Raw genomic sequence first — 17,093 nt, forward strand, 5'->3', positions numbered from 1 at the left:
CAGCATAACCACTGTGGGAAACTTTATGACAGTTTCTTGTAAAGGGAAACATGTTTCTACGCTATGATCCAACAAACTCACTTCTAGATATTTTCCCGAAGAAAAATATCCCTCTCACTCTCTTTCCCTCTCACTGTTTCTTTTTCCACAAAAACACTTAAATAAAAAATCCTTACAACAATTCTTTTCCTAATACCCCCAAATTGGAAACATTTCAAATGTCTGTCAAAAGGAGAGGGTATAAAAATTTGTCATTTATTCATCCAGTGGAATGAAAAACAGAATGACTCTTGATACATACAGTCTAGATAAGTCTCAAAACCACTGTGTTGAGGGCAGGAAGCCCTTCACAAAAGAATCCTACATATGATTACATTTATATGAAGTTCAAGATTAATATATGGTGACAGACATCAGCAGTGCATTTGCCTATGGGGATGTGTGGATTAACTGGAAGGGGGCACAAGACAACTTTCTGAGATGACATAAGTATAACAAATCTTGTACCGGTGTATTCATTTATCATAACTCAAAGAATTGTACACTTGAGGACTGTGCATCTCAGTTGAAGTAAATTTTACTTCAATAAAAATATAAAATCTCAAAAAAATATGAGGGGTCTAACTGCATCATTTGAATGATCATTTTTCTCAGTGGGATATTTCAATCTCAAATGAATAATCTGTTTGTTTTTTTTTTAACTTATTTTCTTCTGTTCAGAAAAGCTGTACATATGTGTATTAGTCTGCTTGGGTTACCATAATAAAATACCACAGACTGTGTGACTTAACAAATTTATTTTCTCACAATTCTGGAGGCTGAAAGTCTGAGATCATGGTGCTACCATGGCTGGTTTCTGGTGAGGGCATCTTCCTGGCCTGCAGACAGCTTCCTTCTCTCTGTGTCCTCGCCTGGCGGAGCGAGAGCAAGCTCTCTAGTGTATCGTCTTATAAAGCCACTAATCTCATCATGAGGGCCCCACCCCCATGACCTCATCTAATGTTAATTTTTTTTAATGTTTATTTGTTTTTAAGAGAGATAAAGTGCAAGCAGGGGAAGGGCAGAGAGAGAGGGAGACAGAGTGTGACCAGGGAAGGGCAGAGAGAGTGAGACACAGAATCAGAAGCAGGCTCCAGGCTCTGGGGTGTCAGCACAGAGCCTAACACAGGGCTCAAAGCCAAGAACTGTGAGACCATGACCTGAACCAACATCAGACGCTCAACCTACTGGACCTACCAGGCGCCCCCTCATCCAACTTTACCTCCTTAAGTTCACCATCTTCAATTAACAGCACATTGGGGGTTAGGGCTTCAACATATGAAAACTGGGGGGACGCAGTTCAGTCCACAGCAATATATATTCTAGAAAGTCTTGAAAAGATAGGTAAGTGGAAAAGAATAAAAAAGCCATGTAATTACATTACCCCAATGTAACTGTGGTTAACATTCCAATGTATTTTCTATTCAAAGTTATGTCATTTCATCTTTTATGTGGTTGTAGTCATTCTGTACCTATAAACTTGTAGCATGATCTTTCAAAGTACAACATGAAATTTTTTCTGTGGTACTAAAAGCTCTTTTTATGTTCCCTCTTTTAATAGCCACAAAAATTTTCACTGAGTGTGCTGTAGCTTATTTATTCATTATTTTGTGACTGAAGATTAAAGTTCCTTCCAATATTTTGCTAGTGTAAATAATGCTATGAAAAAATATATTTGTGCAGGAGGCTTTTTCTGTAACTGAGATTCCTTTCTTGGGGGGAGAATTCCAGAAAATGGAAATTGTGGGTTAAAAGGTTATGTTCTGATTACATGTTGCCAAATTCTTTTCCAAAAAGATGTCCCACTTTATACTGCCCCCAGCAGTGGGGCAGGAAGGCGCCATATCTGTTTGCTCTTACAGGGCAGAGGTCATTTCCACTAATGTGTGTGTTGGCCTGTTTCCACAGGTTAGCAAAGACAGCTGAAGCCTACTTGGGCAGGATTCCCCTGGCTCTTCCGGCTTAAGACCCTACCATCTCCTATCCCTGGCCGCCTGTGTTCTGGGCCTCACCTAGACAAGTCTGTGTGGGAACAAGCCACCTCTTCCATCTGTAGCCATGAATTTCCTCCGGCGGCGCCTCTCTGACAGCAGCTTCGTGGCCAACCTGCCTAATGGCTACATGACAGACCTGCAGCGCCCAGACAGCTCTACCAGCTCCCCTGCATCCCCAGCCATGGAGAGGAGGCACCCCCAGCCCCTGGCAGCCTCCTTCTCCTCTCCAGGATCCAGCCTCTTCAGCTCCTTCTCCAGTGCCATGAAGCAGACCTCAGCAGCCCCCTCAGGGCTGATGGAGCCTCCGGGTCCCTCTGCTCCCGTTGTTCAAAGGCCCAGGATCCTATTGGTGATTGATGATGCCCACACAGATTGGTAAGCCAGAATCTGCCTAGGGGCAAGAGAGGCGATGGGGGCTTATCTCACTCCTGGGGGAGGGAAGAGAGGGGAAAGCTGAGAGGTTTGATCAGAGTATCAGAGGCTGGCCAGAGGGCAGGAAACTACATTTACTATGTGGCTACTGCATGCCAGGCACCATGGCACCTGTTTCGTGCTTTACGTTTACAATCCCAATCCCTTGCCAGCAAATCCAAAAATCCAAAAAGCTCTGAAAACTGGAAAATATTTTATAATCCATGTGGCAGCAAAGCCTGATCTGAGGGAAAGTGAGACTCTAACAGTCTTCGTTATACCATTCACTGTGTGTGACCATAAATGATTTATGGCAATCTTGATTTACATCTTTTTTTAAAAAAATTTTTTTAAATGTTTATTTGTTTTTGAGAGACAGTGTGAGCACGAGAGGGGCAAGGAGAGAAGGAGACATAGGATCTGAAACACTCTCAAGTCTTTGAGCAGTCAGCACAGAGCCCGATGCGGGGATTGACCCCAGGAACTGGAAGATCATGACCTGAGCCAAAGTCGGATGCTTAACCAACTGAGCCACCCAGGTGCCCCCTTGATTTACATGTTAATACATTTGCAATGGGGTACTGCTCAGAGCTCACCAGAAGTGTTATATAATATATGGTATATATACCATATTACCTTCCTAAGAGTGGAAAACTTTAAAAACCCGAAATAACTCAGGCAAGTTGCTTAGCCTCTTTCAGCCTCAGCCATCCTCCATCCATTCAGTAAGGTTGTTATGAGGGTAAAAGAAATGAACAGAGACCCACAGTCCTTATCTAACACCCTTGAGACCAGAGTGCCTGAGTTTGTCCAGAACCTGTTCTCTTAACATCAAACATGGGCAGAAATGATATGCCTTCCAGTCTCTTGTTAGGCATGCTGATCCCTGGTAAGCTCTCCAGAGTCAGAGATTGGACATGTCAAGGTCATTGAAACTGTTCTACAAATAGTTACTGAGCACCAGTGGAGTGCAAGTCACAGCCTTAGGTGCTCAGGGAAGTGGTGAGCAGACCTTGCTCACATGGATCTGAAGTTGGAGGATAGGTCTCTACACCAAATATTTGGTGGAGAGGGTGCTAAATATTATCAGTCCTAGTTGGGGACATGGAATTTGCAGTCTAGAAAATAATGCCAGGTGTGGAGACCTAGAAGCACTCCATCCAGGGCGGTTCTGACAGTGGACTCATAAATGGTCATGGGGCTGGAGAGCAAGGTTGCATGCGTGTGTCTTCAAAGGCTGCCACGTAGTAAGCACATCACAGGCACCTGGTAAATAGGTCTTAGGTGAATAAGTTAATGCATTCAGTTCACTGAGCATGTCACAGGCTCTGTTATTCAAACATGCATGTGCACACTCACATTCACTTGAGAAGTTAACTCAGGTTGGGAATGACTGACCCTGTACTTTGGAATGGGAGATATTTATAGTGTATGATATTCAGTACAGTCAACATGGAAGCATGTTCAGCAGGTGTAGACAGCAGTCTTTACTTTCCTGCTAAAAAGTTAGTTCATCTTAAGCAAGGTGAGATCATGGGCATGGCCTCTGTTTTGATCCAGTCTGCATTATCTTCAGTGTTGCTGCTTGCTTGAAGCCGCTCCTCATGAAGCCTTGTTTATCTGTTTATGCGCTTATGTAAAGCAGCATCTTTAGGTTCTGAATTTAGTGGTTGATTTCTGCAGAGATTTTGCTTCCAGGCACTGCTGCCTGTGCAACCCTGCTGCTTGTCTGCCCACTAATCAAAATGCCTGCATGGCCTTTGCAGTCTTCTTGTTTCTTTTCAGCCCCATACTTGACCTTGGTTTTGACCGTATCGTGCTGACCATGTTTCCTTGGCCTCAGCCAGGGTTTGCCATGATATGGCTATGGTCAGGGGTTATTTAAAAACCTATTTATCAAGAAAGTTACTTTCTGTTTGGAGGGTGAGCTGATAAATGACAGCACCATACAATGGTGAGAAACACAGACTTCAGAGCTAAGTTGTCTATGTTCACATCCCATTTGTACCCCATAGTAGCCAAACGACCTTTGCAAGTTACTGTACCTAAATGGGAATAAAATAGTACCTACCTAGTAGAGTTAATGCATGTAATTGGGTTAAAATCTGAGTTAATATAAAAGTGCTTAGGATGTGTCTGGTAGACAGTAGATGCTACTTACGTGTGTGTTACTATTGCAGACTTTTGTGACCTATGCAACATTAATCATCAGCCCCTCATAATCATGTTTATTTAATCTCTTCATCCCCAATAATGGGCAGAGTGGATTAGGATTTATTCTATTGTGCAGTTTTCTATTGGTCACTTGTTCCTGTTAGCTCCTGAGTAATAAGGTTGGGTCTTATTAATTAATCTCTATCCTCCCGGTGCCCATGCGGTATGTAGTAGTATGGTGTGCGGGGACAGTGAACGAGGCCAAAATGCAATGGCCTCACCCAAGTAACGTTTATTATTTTAAGTCTTTATTTTAATTCCAGTTAGTTAACATACTGTGTTATGTTAGTTTCAGGTGTACAACATAGTGATTCAACAATTCTGTACATCATCCTGTGCATCATGACAAGTGCATTCCTTAATCCCCATCACCTATTTCACCCATCCAAGTAACATTTAAATTTGACTTGGTTTCCATCTCTCTAATCTGAAGACCATGTGTGAATGTGTGAATTTTAGGCTGTGTATGCTGATGGGGGGCATGATTTTGGCCAGAGGAGTGTCTCCCAGTCTGTGTCAATCATGCCTCTTATACCCACACTTTAATTAGGTCTCCAAACAGCAGTATTTCTCTTGCCCTTCAGTGAGTAAAAAAGGGGAGAATGGAGAAACTGAGGCACATTAACTTTCCTGGAAACTGGTTCTGCATCCACTGGATGTTTGTGATGGGGACTTGCTGCCTGCGGACACATCAGCTTCTGCAGAACTCCATCCTAGATTCTTCTTCAGCTTCCTAACCTCTCTGAATCTTAATACATTCCCAGCTTTCTCCAGATTGATGCTGGCTGCCTGGGAAATCCCAGTCGGCCCCTGCAGAGTTCCGAAAGATGTTTGTTCCCCACCACCAGGAGTGGCCAGCAGGTGGCGGGCCAGCCCCACTGTCCCGGGCAGCTTTGGCAGAGTGTGGGCTGCCTGGGTCAGCCCCCACCCGGCCCCTCCTCCATTGTGCAAACTGTCTCCTGAGAGGAAGAAGTTGTTAAAGGGGAGAAGCCAGCTCACAGGGCCCCTTTTTTACCCCCCTTTGAGATGATAATGAAGGGGGAGATAGCCACTGTCTGGACTGAGAGTGAACCCACCAGGAACAATGCTGCTCCCTTTTCTCTGTTCTCAGTCCCACATCCTCTGTCTTCCCATTCTGGGTCTTGGGCCTTCCTGCAGAATCAAGTTTCCTTGTGCTGAGGGAGTTTGCAGGAAGCCCTCACGCTCCCCCTCCTGGCAGAGGCCAGCTTGCAGACTCTCTGAACCAACCTGGGTCCCCCAAGGACTATCTGTTACCTGCTGAGTGACCCAGGGAGAAGGACTTCTCATCCTCTGAGGAGAAATAGAGGGCCCCAAAGCCACCTTTGCTGGGAAAAACAACTCATGGCTGAGCTTTGTAAGATCCTACCACCTTTTGGGATTGGCCATGGAGGTGAGCCCAGCTACAGCAGTGGTGTTTGGGGAACTTTGGGCCAGCCTCCATAAAGCCCCGTTCGGTAACAGGTCTGAACTCAAGTTGGTGCTATCCTCTGGGATGAGGGGAGACCAATCAATCTTGAAGAACCACAAGAACCAAGGGAAAGGAGAAATAAAATAAATGAATCTCAGGCTCAGTATTCTTCAGCCTTATTGCCTGTACACTCTTTCTCTTGCCTAGAATTTTCCAGCAGCTTCACTGGTCCCAGACCTCTAGTCTTGACCCCCTGGTTACCTTCCATGTTACCATCAAAGGGTCATTTTGTGAAACACAGACCTGATCAGTTTGCGCCCACCGTTCATCCCCTATTATAACCCTCTGTTGCTGCATCATTGTCCTCAAGTTCAGATTCATTCATCAGCTTGCCTGCCTCCCTCTAGTTCTGTCTCCAGCTCCACTTCCTGCTTTACAAAAAAACAACCTATGGTTCTCAAACACATTTGCCTTAGCACATTCTGCTTCCTGCTACCTGGAATGCCCTTCCCTATCTCATTCACTTGTCCAATTTCCATTCATCCTTAAAAGCCTGCTCAGGTGTCACCTCTTTTGTGAAGTCTTCCCTGACACCCTTGACCCTGCCAACATTGCTAACAACCACCTCCTTTATATAACGTAAAGTGTATTTCATGGTGCTATAGTAATTTCACACTGTATGATCATTGGTTAGCAGGTGGCTGTCTCTTGTGCCAGAACAAGGCCTGTGTCTTGTTCTTCCTCATATCCTTGGTGTTTAACACACAGTAAATGTTCAATTAGCATACCATTGCCCCCACTCCAGTCCAATGAGGATAACTTTTAATGAGCATAACGGGGCCTGAAAGTCACCTTACGTTAGGACTCAGCAGTATAATACATGCAGTCGAGGGGTGTCTGTTTTTACTCACCTATGTGTAAAATCTTGGCTCTTTATTTTCCAGTATGTGAGGATAACTGTAAGGCTGCTATTTGAGATTGTCTAAAAAAAAGTTGGCACAAAGTTTTATTATTGCCCACAGACTATACCAGAATTCCAGTTTTGATTTCAAAATCAAAACATTGAGTGTGACCAAAAAAACATTGCTCATAATCATGCTTGGATTGAGTGTACCTCCCTGCTCATGGTTTTACCTACAAAATCTCCAGAGGCTGGATGGGGTTGAGGAGCAGGGTGTTGGGGTGAGGGGGATAGAAGCGGCTAAGCCTTTGCCCCCAATCTCTCCCTCCAATGGCCTGTGGAACTCTGGCTCTCCTCCCCTCTTACCTCACCCATGGCCTTGTTCCCAGAATGTCTGCTATTCCATTTCAACAATGATCTATTGTTACCTTCCCTTCTATTCTCCACCCTTCCCTGCGTTTCTTTCTTCTTTTATTTGTTGGGGAGGAAATGAAAAGGTATTCTTGATTTGAAACACCCCTCTGCTACTATCCTTCCAGCCTGGAGTGTATCAGGCTATGCTGTCCTACTCAATAATGGTCAGTGGTACCCATCCAAGCACCTTGTGCATTTCTAGATTCACCAAGAAATGTTGTATAATAATTTGTGTCTCTCCTAGGACCACCCCACCTGTCCCACTCCCAGATGGTGTCTTTGTATCCCAACACCTACAACGGGGCAGGTAGTTTGTTAGGAAATGTCTGTTGATTGAGTGAGTAACTTTGGAGGTGATGAGTTATTAGTAATGACGGATGAGGATGGTGACAGTGACACTTAAGGAGTGACTTGAGTGACATTCTGAAATCCTCTTTTTCCCCTTTCATACTCAATCCAACAGAAAGTCACAGTGGCCACATGAGAGCATTTACACCATGGAAATTGGCAAATGCTACAAAATAGGGCTTTCAGTTCTCCCCAGAGAGCTGGTTATTAATCATTTGCCAACACAGCTCTGGTCTAATCACTTGCCAACATAGCTCTGGTCGTAGGCACTTCCTGTTTGGCCTGGAGGGCAATTGTACAGGTGAGGAAGCAGAACACAGAACACAGGCCCCTGCTCAGAGAACCAAAAACGGGTGGGTGGCTAGGTTGGTACTTGTTAAAGGCATTTCTGATGGAGCCACAGCTCCTGCTGACCCCTGCACAGGACTTCAGTGTTTGGCAAGAGATAGATGCTGAAAAATCTTGGTCAAAAAACGAATAAACACACAGATGAATAAACCATGAGCTCTTTGGGGTTGGGGTCATGTCTTCATCATTGTCATGTGGCAAACACTTGTGTACTTTGTACCACCAAAAAGGTTTCCATAGATGCTCTAAGTCAGTCCTCCCAACAACTGGATGGAGTACTTTCACTGCTCTCATTTTATACATAAGGAAAATGGAGGCCGCGAGCCCAAAATCGAAACAGATGTCAGTGGCATCTGGGAATCCAGCTCAGGCCATTCTGGACACCCTGTTCTCTCATCATTTTTCCCACCTGAGTACAAGCCCTCCAGTGCTGTGTGTGAGGGCATTGGCCGGCAGAGCCTGCTCAAGAGAGGGTCACACATGCACACACACCCACACACACCCCGTGTCTGAGAGCAGTGGGAGGAGACAGGGTGGCAGGACTCCATGTAACAGCACTGCAGCCAAGCACAGGATCCTGGTGACCTCACCCTCAGAGGAAAGTGCCCCACCTCAAGCCAGGCGGCCCCACCCTGCTGGAGCCCTGTGGGCAGCTGGAACGAGAAGATGCCAGGAGGAAAGGGGGTTCCTGTAGCCATCCAGACACTCCTGGTCTCAAGTTTGGGAATTGGATCCTTCACAGAAATTGCCTCTGGGCTATTTTCCTCAGTTTCAGGCTCCAACAGGATGTTTTCTGCTCTTTCCCCCTGTGTTTTGATATTAAATATGTGACTTCCTAACACATGTCAGACATGTTTCCTAAGAGAGTTAAAATGGGAAGGAAAGTAAAATGCAGAGAACTCAGGGCTGGCTGGTGGCAGGTTGGGGTTGAAGTCCCAGCTCTGCTGCTTACCAGCTCTTGGCCAAGCCACCTTACCTTTCTGAGCCTCAGTGTCCTCATCTGTAAAGTGGGGACCGTAATGCCACCACTGTCACCATACCAGTGAGCTCACAGGAATGTTCCAAGGCTCCAGTGAGAACACGCTGTTCCTCTCCCTTACAGGCGTTTTTCCATGTGTATGGTTTCTTTGCCTGTGCTGTGGTCCTGTGCTAGAGCATAGGCTCCAGGAGGGTGGAGTTTAGGCCTCCTTTGCTTGAACACCGTATCCTCAGAGGCCAGCACAGCACCTGGCACAAGGTAAGATAGGAAACACGGATGATTTAATTAACAAACAAATAGATGCTCTTGCCAAAGGCTGATCTTATTATTAAGGGAGAGTTCAGGATCGAGGATGCCCTCGGGGAGAGTCTTTCTCAGAAAATAGTCAATTGCCCTGGAATTCAGGAAGAGTACCTGATGCCCATGCTTTGCCCGAGCTCCCTCCCCACCCCCCACCCCTCATTGTTCAGCTGGTAACTCTGAGGCTCCAGCCTCCACTTGAGGAGCTGAACTGCTTCCGGCTGCTTTGAGTGAAGGCATGAGGACTTCAGGGCATGTTGGCAGGCCCCTCAAAGCCTTGCAGTGGGCCTAATTGGCCCCATGGTGACCAGAACATTCTGCTTCCTACTGTGTCACCTACAGGGGTATTTGAACGCCGAGCTGCCCTCACCGGCAGTGGCTTTGGGGCAGGGTTGCTGGATTCCACTCAGTTAATACTTGGATAAGCAATCAATTTATCCCCTGCAATATTTGGTATAGATTTATACTATCAAATTGTTGGTTGTTTATCCCAAATTCGAATTGAACTGGGTGACCCGTCTTTATCTAGATACGCTACTTATGGAGGATGGCAACGAGAGACAGTTGCCACCATCTGAGCCTGCTAACATGAGCCCAAGTGAGAGGCCGGTCTTTGCACTCTTGCTTCCTGGTCAGAGAACCAAAAGAGGCCCCTCAGTTGACCCCATTCTCAGCTTTCCCTGCCTGTGACAAGGACTGAGAGTTGTCAGTCACCAGCAGAGAGGAAATAAAACTAGTAGACAGTCTCAAGGCAGACTGCCCAGGTCTCTTCTCCCTCTCACTTACATGACCTTGGGAGGTCTGACCTCTGAACCTCACATTCCTGCCTGTGAGGCAGAATCATGGTATATCTTTTGCGAAGGGTCCTTGCCAAGATTAGAGATGATGGCACGGGTGGGGCTGGGACAGGGCTTAGCTTGTCATAACAGGCACTGAAATGGTAACTGTATTAACAATTAATTGCAATTACTAATTGCTGATGAATATAATAGTGCTGGAAGCCAGGGGAAGGAAGCCACTTGGCATGCTTCTCAGTTCAGCTGGATATGCTTGAGGGCTGTCTTCCAGAAGGCCTGGAGGAGGGGTGTCTGGATGCTGGTAAGCTGGCAGAACTCTACTGTGAAGATGACAAGATGGAGGCCTGAACTGGTCCCCTCCTCCTAGAGTTGCTCGGGGGTCTCACAGCTGAGACACACACCTTTCTGTTGGAGAGACTTGGCTCTGGGAAACAAAATCTTCACATCTGGCCCCACCACTTCCTCTACCCCCAAACCTCTCCTTGAACAAGGCAAGCCTTGGCTGTTTCCTATGGGGAAACACAGGGATGGAAGGGAGAGGAAGAAAGGGAAGGCCTAATGTCACCTTCCTCCTCACTTCATTCACCAATTCACACAGGCCACCCAATAGCACCTAGAGTGGCTCTGGATGTCTGGACTCAGACTCATCCCTCCCATTCTGGGCACCTGCCCTGCACTCCTGCCCCTCCCCCTTGCTTCCCTGGCCCTGGTGCCTGGGGGAGGGGAGGGGCCTTGGGCATTCCCCAGCAGCCTGCCTAGTCTCCTGGAGACAGGCTCCGTTTTCCCAGGCCCGGCCCCTTTTATCAGGGAGACAATGTACGCACACAGTGAGGGCCTTGTGTGGCACCCAAGCCCCAAGCCCTTTGACTTGAGGAATTTTTCAAGTGCTGACCTCTTTCCGTGAGGTCTTCCTGCTGTCCAATCCTGAGGCCTGGTGCCCCTGCTGCTTCCTACCCAGCTCTTTCAGGGAGAGAGAGAGGGAGGGGGAAAACAGTGAAGAGCTGTCTCTCGCTCTGGTAGAGTCTTCACCCTCTGAAACTGGCTAGAAAATCTGGGGGAAATGTCTTTGAGCAGAAGGGAATGTGGGGAGAAATCTGATAGATGCCGTTTCTTCCAGATTCCTTCCTTCTCTGTTGATGCTATGGGATCATAGTGGAGCCACTTTTCTCTTTGGGCCTCGTTTTTCTCATAAGTCAAATGATGATGGATTAAGATCATGTTCCCCCAAAGACCGTTTCTATCAGAACAACATTCAGATTCCCAGGAACCACCCTACACCTTCTGTGTTAGATAGAGTTCTTTGTTTGCAAGAAAAAGGAATAGACTTTGGCAGACTTAGGCAAAATGGGGATGTTTTGGATGTGGAGGCTCACAGAATCAAAAGAGAATATGAAGACTCAAGTCTCGGAGAGGCTGGGACCCAGGGCTCCCCTGGGATCTAGGAGGCTGGGACTTGTGTAGGCAGCCTTCTCTAGAGAAGCCAGCTCGTGTTTCCTCCCAGCCATGTGCCTCTTTGCTGACAAATCCAAATCTTGGGGAAACACAAACCTGGCTGGTTCCACAGTATGTCCTGGGACAGTTCCACCAAGACCCCGTGCAAGAGAGCTGCTTGGTTCCATCAGTGCAAATGCAAATGGAGGTGCTATTACTGGAAATTCAGATGGGTGCAGGACAGGCCACACTGCAGAGTGCCCTTGGAACTACTGACTCAGAATATCCAAAGTAGAGCTTGGGAAATTGTTTTTGTTTGTTTGTTTGTTTTTGTTTTTAATGATGATGAGCCAAACTTAGAAACCATTGAGTTACAAGACTTCTTTCATTACAAGACAAGACCTGGGAACAGTGGGGCCAACTAAGCAGGAGATCTATTTCAGCTCAATATGTAGAATGGAAAGTCATCCAAAGATCAAATGGGCTTCCTAGTGAGGGAATGATCTCCCCATCACTTGCAGGTGTTCAAGCACAACTGGGCTGGCCACTTGGAAGCAATGAGGCAGAAGAGGCTCCTACTATAAAGAGGTTGGCTTATAAGCCCTCGCAGGAGTCTTGAACTTAAAGCTTTTTGTTTTTTACTCTATGACTTTATGTCTCAGTCACTTCTCTGACTTTGCCTTGCTTTTCTCTGAAGAATTCAACTGTTTACCTTGTGAGTTTCTCCTCTTCCTCTAAAACGTGGTTTTCTCACCCAGGTCCTCTGAATGACCTTTCATGGAGTCCCTGAGATGCCATGACTTTCTTAGCAATAGCTGTTCCAGTGCTTGAGTCTACAGACTTCACCCCACCTGGTTACAGCCTTGCCCTGGCGGAGGCAGGTCACTGGGCAGATGCCAGCCTCATTACAGAACGTCTCTTCTCCTGGGGCCTGTGGAAGCCTGCCTAGGACATGTTTCCTTGGCAGGAGGGAGGCTATCTGTGATGGCAAGAGAGAAAATGGTGCTTTGTGTCCATTTTCCTGACCGCTCACCCTGGATGTTCAGGAAGGGTAAGGGTGTGGGTTTCCTGAAAATTTGCACTGAGCTGATTGCCATCTTCAGAATGGAATTAGTTAAATTAGGGGTTGCCTGTGCAGCTGCTCACAGGAGACAAGATGGTCTGTGAGTGAAGGGGCAGGTGGTAGGAAAAGGCACAGGCATAGAGAAATATTTCCCTGCTGTAAGGAAAACAACAGCACATGATTTATGACAAATGGTGTCTGCCACTTGGTTTCAGCTTCAACAAAATGACAGAACCATGGGGACTGTGTTGGGTGTAAGAACTGATGTCCCCTCTGAAGGCTGCAGCTTCAGTTCACTCACCTAGTTGTCACCATGCAGGAATAAGGGCCTGGTGTTGCTAAGTCATTGATTTTCCAAGGACAGCCAGAAATCTGAATTTTTTATATGAATCTTCTATTGTAAGTAGCCAATTTAAGTCCAAAAATAAGACTGTGGACTTCATGAAGTTTACCAGTTGGCAACTTCTGATAAAGAAGATAGGAGTCAGGATAAATATGTATTCTAGTTCCTCTTCTGGGTCTGTTTCCCAGATAGACTGTATATACTACAATGGCAGGAGGGCTGTTTTGTTTAGTGCAATACTTCGGGTCTAGCGCAGTGCTGGGCACATAGGGGACCTTGGGTAGATGGGTGGATGGATAGAAGCATGCATGCATGAGTAAGTGATTGGATGGATGGATGGATGGATGGATGGATGGATGGATGGATGGATGGGTGGGTGGATGGGAAGGAAGGAAGGAAGGAAGGAAGGAAGGAAGGAAGGAAGGAAGGAAGGAAGGAAGGAAGGAAGGAAGGGTAAATAAGTGGATGGATGGGAGTGAAGGAGGGAAGAATGGATGAAAAATAACTTCTTTCAGCCTTTTCCTTCTGTGCCCTGCCCTTCACACCTTGAAAGTCCTCATACCCCGTATGAGCATGCATGTTTCTATCCATCCACCCATCTATCCAAGGTCCCCTATGTGCCCAGCACTGCGCTAGACCATAGTATTGCACTAAACAAAACAGCCCTCCTGCCATTATGGTACATACAGTCTAGCTGGGAAACAGACCCAGAAGAGCTAGAATACATATTTATCCTGACTCCTATCTTCTTTATCAGAAGTTGCCAACTAGTAAACTTCATGAAGTCCACAGTCTTATTTTTGGACTTAAATTTTTCTATTTGTTTTAGAGAGGAAGAGAGTGTGCATATGGGGGAGAGAGGCAGAGGGAGAGAGAGAATCTTTCCATCCCACAACCTGGGGCTCCATCCCATGTGGGGTTCCAGGATCATGGGATCATGACCTGAGCTGAAATCAAGAGTTGGACCCTTAACCAACTGAACCACCCAGGCACCGCTGCCCCCTAACCCCCTGCTCCCCCTTTCTAAATCAAACACTCAATATTCTCATGGTCCCCTTCTCATCCTCCTTATACCATCTTTTCTTATACCCTTTTCTGGAATGATCAGATATTAGTCACTTGTACCTTGGTATGAATTATCTTTCAGTGTATTACCTTTCCATGGGCATTTCCCCAGCTTGGGCTCTTAGCAGATGCTCATTAAATGTTTGCAGGGGATGGGGGTGGGGAATGGCTTAGCCTTCTAAATGTTGACTAATTCTCTTTGTGTAATAAAGATTGTGGACTTTCAAATATATGTAGGAATGAAGGTGACACAGTGTAGTGTCTTTGGCAAGGAGAGGGGTAAGGACTGAGATGACATTCTAGCCCTATTTCTGCACTCATGATGAGTGGGTGGCTGATGACTTTGTGTACCCTAAAGGCCTATACTGGGGAGGAAGAGGAGATCCCAGGGAGAAGTCCAGGCAGGTTTCCATTAGGCTAAACATGAAGCAGGAGTTTCATTTAGAGCAAGGAAGATACTGCCACCTTCCTCCTCCTCTTGGAGAGAGAAAATGACGGGTCACTTCCCCAGGGACACACCCAACAGACTTCAGCCCTCTTCCCATCCTGGTGAAGGTCAGGAGAGAAAGAGGGACATTAAACATCTGCCATGTGTCAGGATATCATTCATGGGCACTTACAAATGAAACTGGGGCTTGGGAAGGTCAGTGTCTGTCTGAGGCAGTACAAGGAAATAAATAGAGCTAGACAGTACCTGAATCTGTCTCCAATGCTAGCAGTGCCCATCTACCTCTTTACCTGGAGAGGTGAAGTTCCACCCTCACAGCCCACCAGGGAGTAGCATACTTGCTAGCACGTTTTTGGCAGGTTCCCAGAGTCCTTCAAATCTGCATCCTTATGCTAACCTGTGGGTAGATCTTCCTATCCCTGTTCTACAGATGAGAAGGTAACGGCTTGTCCAAAATCGTGTAGCAGGTACCCCAGCTTCCAACTCAAATCTAGGTCTTCTGTACCATGCCTGCTACTCATTTTTCCTGCACATTTAGGACATGCCCCAGGAAGGTTTGTCCCCTCCCTGAGTACCCCCAGCATCTGCCCAACTCATTTGCCCTTGTCTGTGCCTTTCACACATACACACACATCCAGAGCCTCTCACAGTCATCTTTGTAGCCTTTGGCCTTGGCAAAGAATAGGCTCCAAATACTGGATTGGTTAATGGATGACCTGGGCCACTTTACCAAGGAAGTGGCTCCTGACCCTTAGACTAGATTGGGTGTCCCTTCTGTGGGCTGATCTGGATCTTTGGGCTGGTGCCCTGTGTGGTCATTGTCCATTTATGAGTCTCTCCCTCCTGTTAGGTAGTAAGCTCCCTGAGGCCAAGGACTATGTTTTCTTCATTACTTCCTTGGAGCCTATAGGCTCTGGCCCATAGTAGTTGATCAATAAATATGTGTTAAGCGTCTTTTGAAGAAGGCTTCCCTGACCAACCTGAGTCAGATCTCCCCTGCTCTTCACATCTTATCATCCATTGTGCATTTTATTCTTACCATTTGTGCATTTGTGCATTTTATTCTTACCATTTCTTTTTCACCTGGTTAGTCTTCTGACTTTTCTGGGAGCATGTGAGCTCCACAAGAGCAGGCACTTGTGGAGCAACCTTTCCTCTTATGCCTAATAGGGTGCCTGGTCTATATGAGGCCCCGGAAATGGTGGTTAAATAAGGGAGTGAATAGTGACCAGACCTACTCATGAAAATCTCCTTTTCTATTGCTGTCAGAAGCCAATGAGGGGCCATTTGTCATATCCAGTGACTTGGGGCTCTAGTTTCTTACCTGTAGAGATCCCTGTATGGGTGCAAGGGGCCTTGTCATCCTCAGAGGATCCCTCCCCTCCCTAACTCACTGGAGTTCCCTAATTGCAAGGTGGTATGGAGAGGCTGCCCCACCATTGGAAGGTCCCCGCTGGCAGTGGGAAGGGGCCAGGCAGGTTAGTTATTTTTTTCAAGTAAGTAATGGAGCTAGAATGGATCTCTGAATTGGACCTCTGTATTCAAAGGTCCTGCTTTTGCCACACCTCCATCCAACGGGCATGCCATGTGATTCTCATCTTGCTGACTGGGAAAGCCCTGAGCCTGTCTACCTTCAATGATTTCCTGCATGATCCATAGCCCATCTCCTCCTGCTTAAGTCCAGGCCACAAATAAGCAACCAATATGTTGCATCAGGAACATGAGACTCTCCTGGGCCAGATCCCTGCATCCCTGCCCTCCCTCCCTCCTCCTACAGGGGGGACCTGTGGGAAGAGGGCTGTGCCTGAGACAGAACATTCCTGACCCCTCCTCCCTGGGAAGGACATAGCCAAGGCCCAGCCACATTGACTCTACATCCCAGACACATTCATTAGGAGGGTGTCGCTTGGACACAGGTGGATCCTGTTTGTGCTAATTCTCCTCTTCCTTCTGCCCCTGCTGTCGCCATGAAAGAACTGAGTACCCGCTCCTCATAAATCTCATTCACACACCACATCCCGCCTCCCCAAACTTGGGATTTCCCACCCCAGGCAGCGCTGGTTTTATAATATTCTCCTTCCTGGTGCCTCTGATGTGGCAGTAAAATATGAGACCACCCACAGAGAAGGAAGCTTCCTGGAATCAAGAGTTTCCCCCACCCTCTTCCCAAGGCCAAGGCCTTGAGTGATTGGCTGGGATATTCAGGAGCTCATTATAAGAATAAACATATTGGGGCATTAGGAAGAAGTCTGCATTAGGGAGACAGCCTTCGGGCACAGTGAGGCCGTCCATTTTGCCTGAGGTCAAACAGCCACGCAGTTACAAAGGCAGCAATCCCAGCCCCCAAGGCATCTAGAATTCCAGACCATCCCTACCCTTCCCTCTGCCAGACAGAACTGTTCAGAGGCAGCTCAAGCCTGAATGAGCCCCCGGCAAGGAGGCAGCAGTCTGTGTGGCCTGTCAGGAGACAGACTTCTGACTCCCAGCCAGGCAGGGGGATGGACTGCCTGACCCTCAGCTTCAGCCCAAGTCCGTCTGCCAGGCTCTGCAGTAAACATTCCAGAGATGG

At 46.9% G+C, this 17,093-nt stretch overlaps 1 protein-coding gene across 2 annotated transcripts in view; it reads left to right on the forward strand.

The window, feature by feature from the left end:
• Positions 1–17,093, forward strand: part of SYN3 (synapsin III) — a 470,078-nt gene that overhangs the window by 40,086 nt on the left and 412,899 nt on the right. For both annotated transcript variants that reach the window (XM_058741475.1, XM_058741476.1), the window contains exon 2: positions 1,948–2,408. In XM_058741475.1, the coding sequence (XP_058597458.1) occupies positions 2,098–2,408 (311 nt within the window). In that variant the 5' untranslated portion in view covers positions 1,948–2,097. The remainder of the gene's footprint in view (positions 1–1,947; positions 2,409–17,093) is intronic.

The sequence above is a fragment of the Neofelis nebulosa genome, chromosome 8, assembly GCF_028018385.1.
Source record: "Neofelis nebulosa isolate mNeoNeb1 chromosome 8, mNeoNeb1.pri, whole genome shotgun sequence".
Classification (NCBI taxonomy): domain Eukaryota; kingdom Metazoa; phylum Chordata; class Mammalia; order Carnivora; family Felidae; genus Neofelis; species Neofelis nebulosa.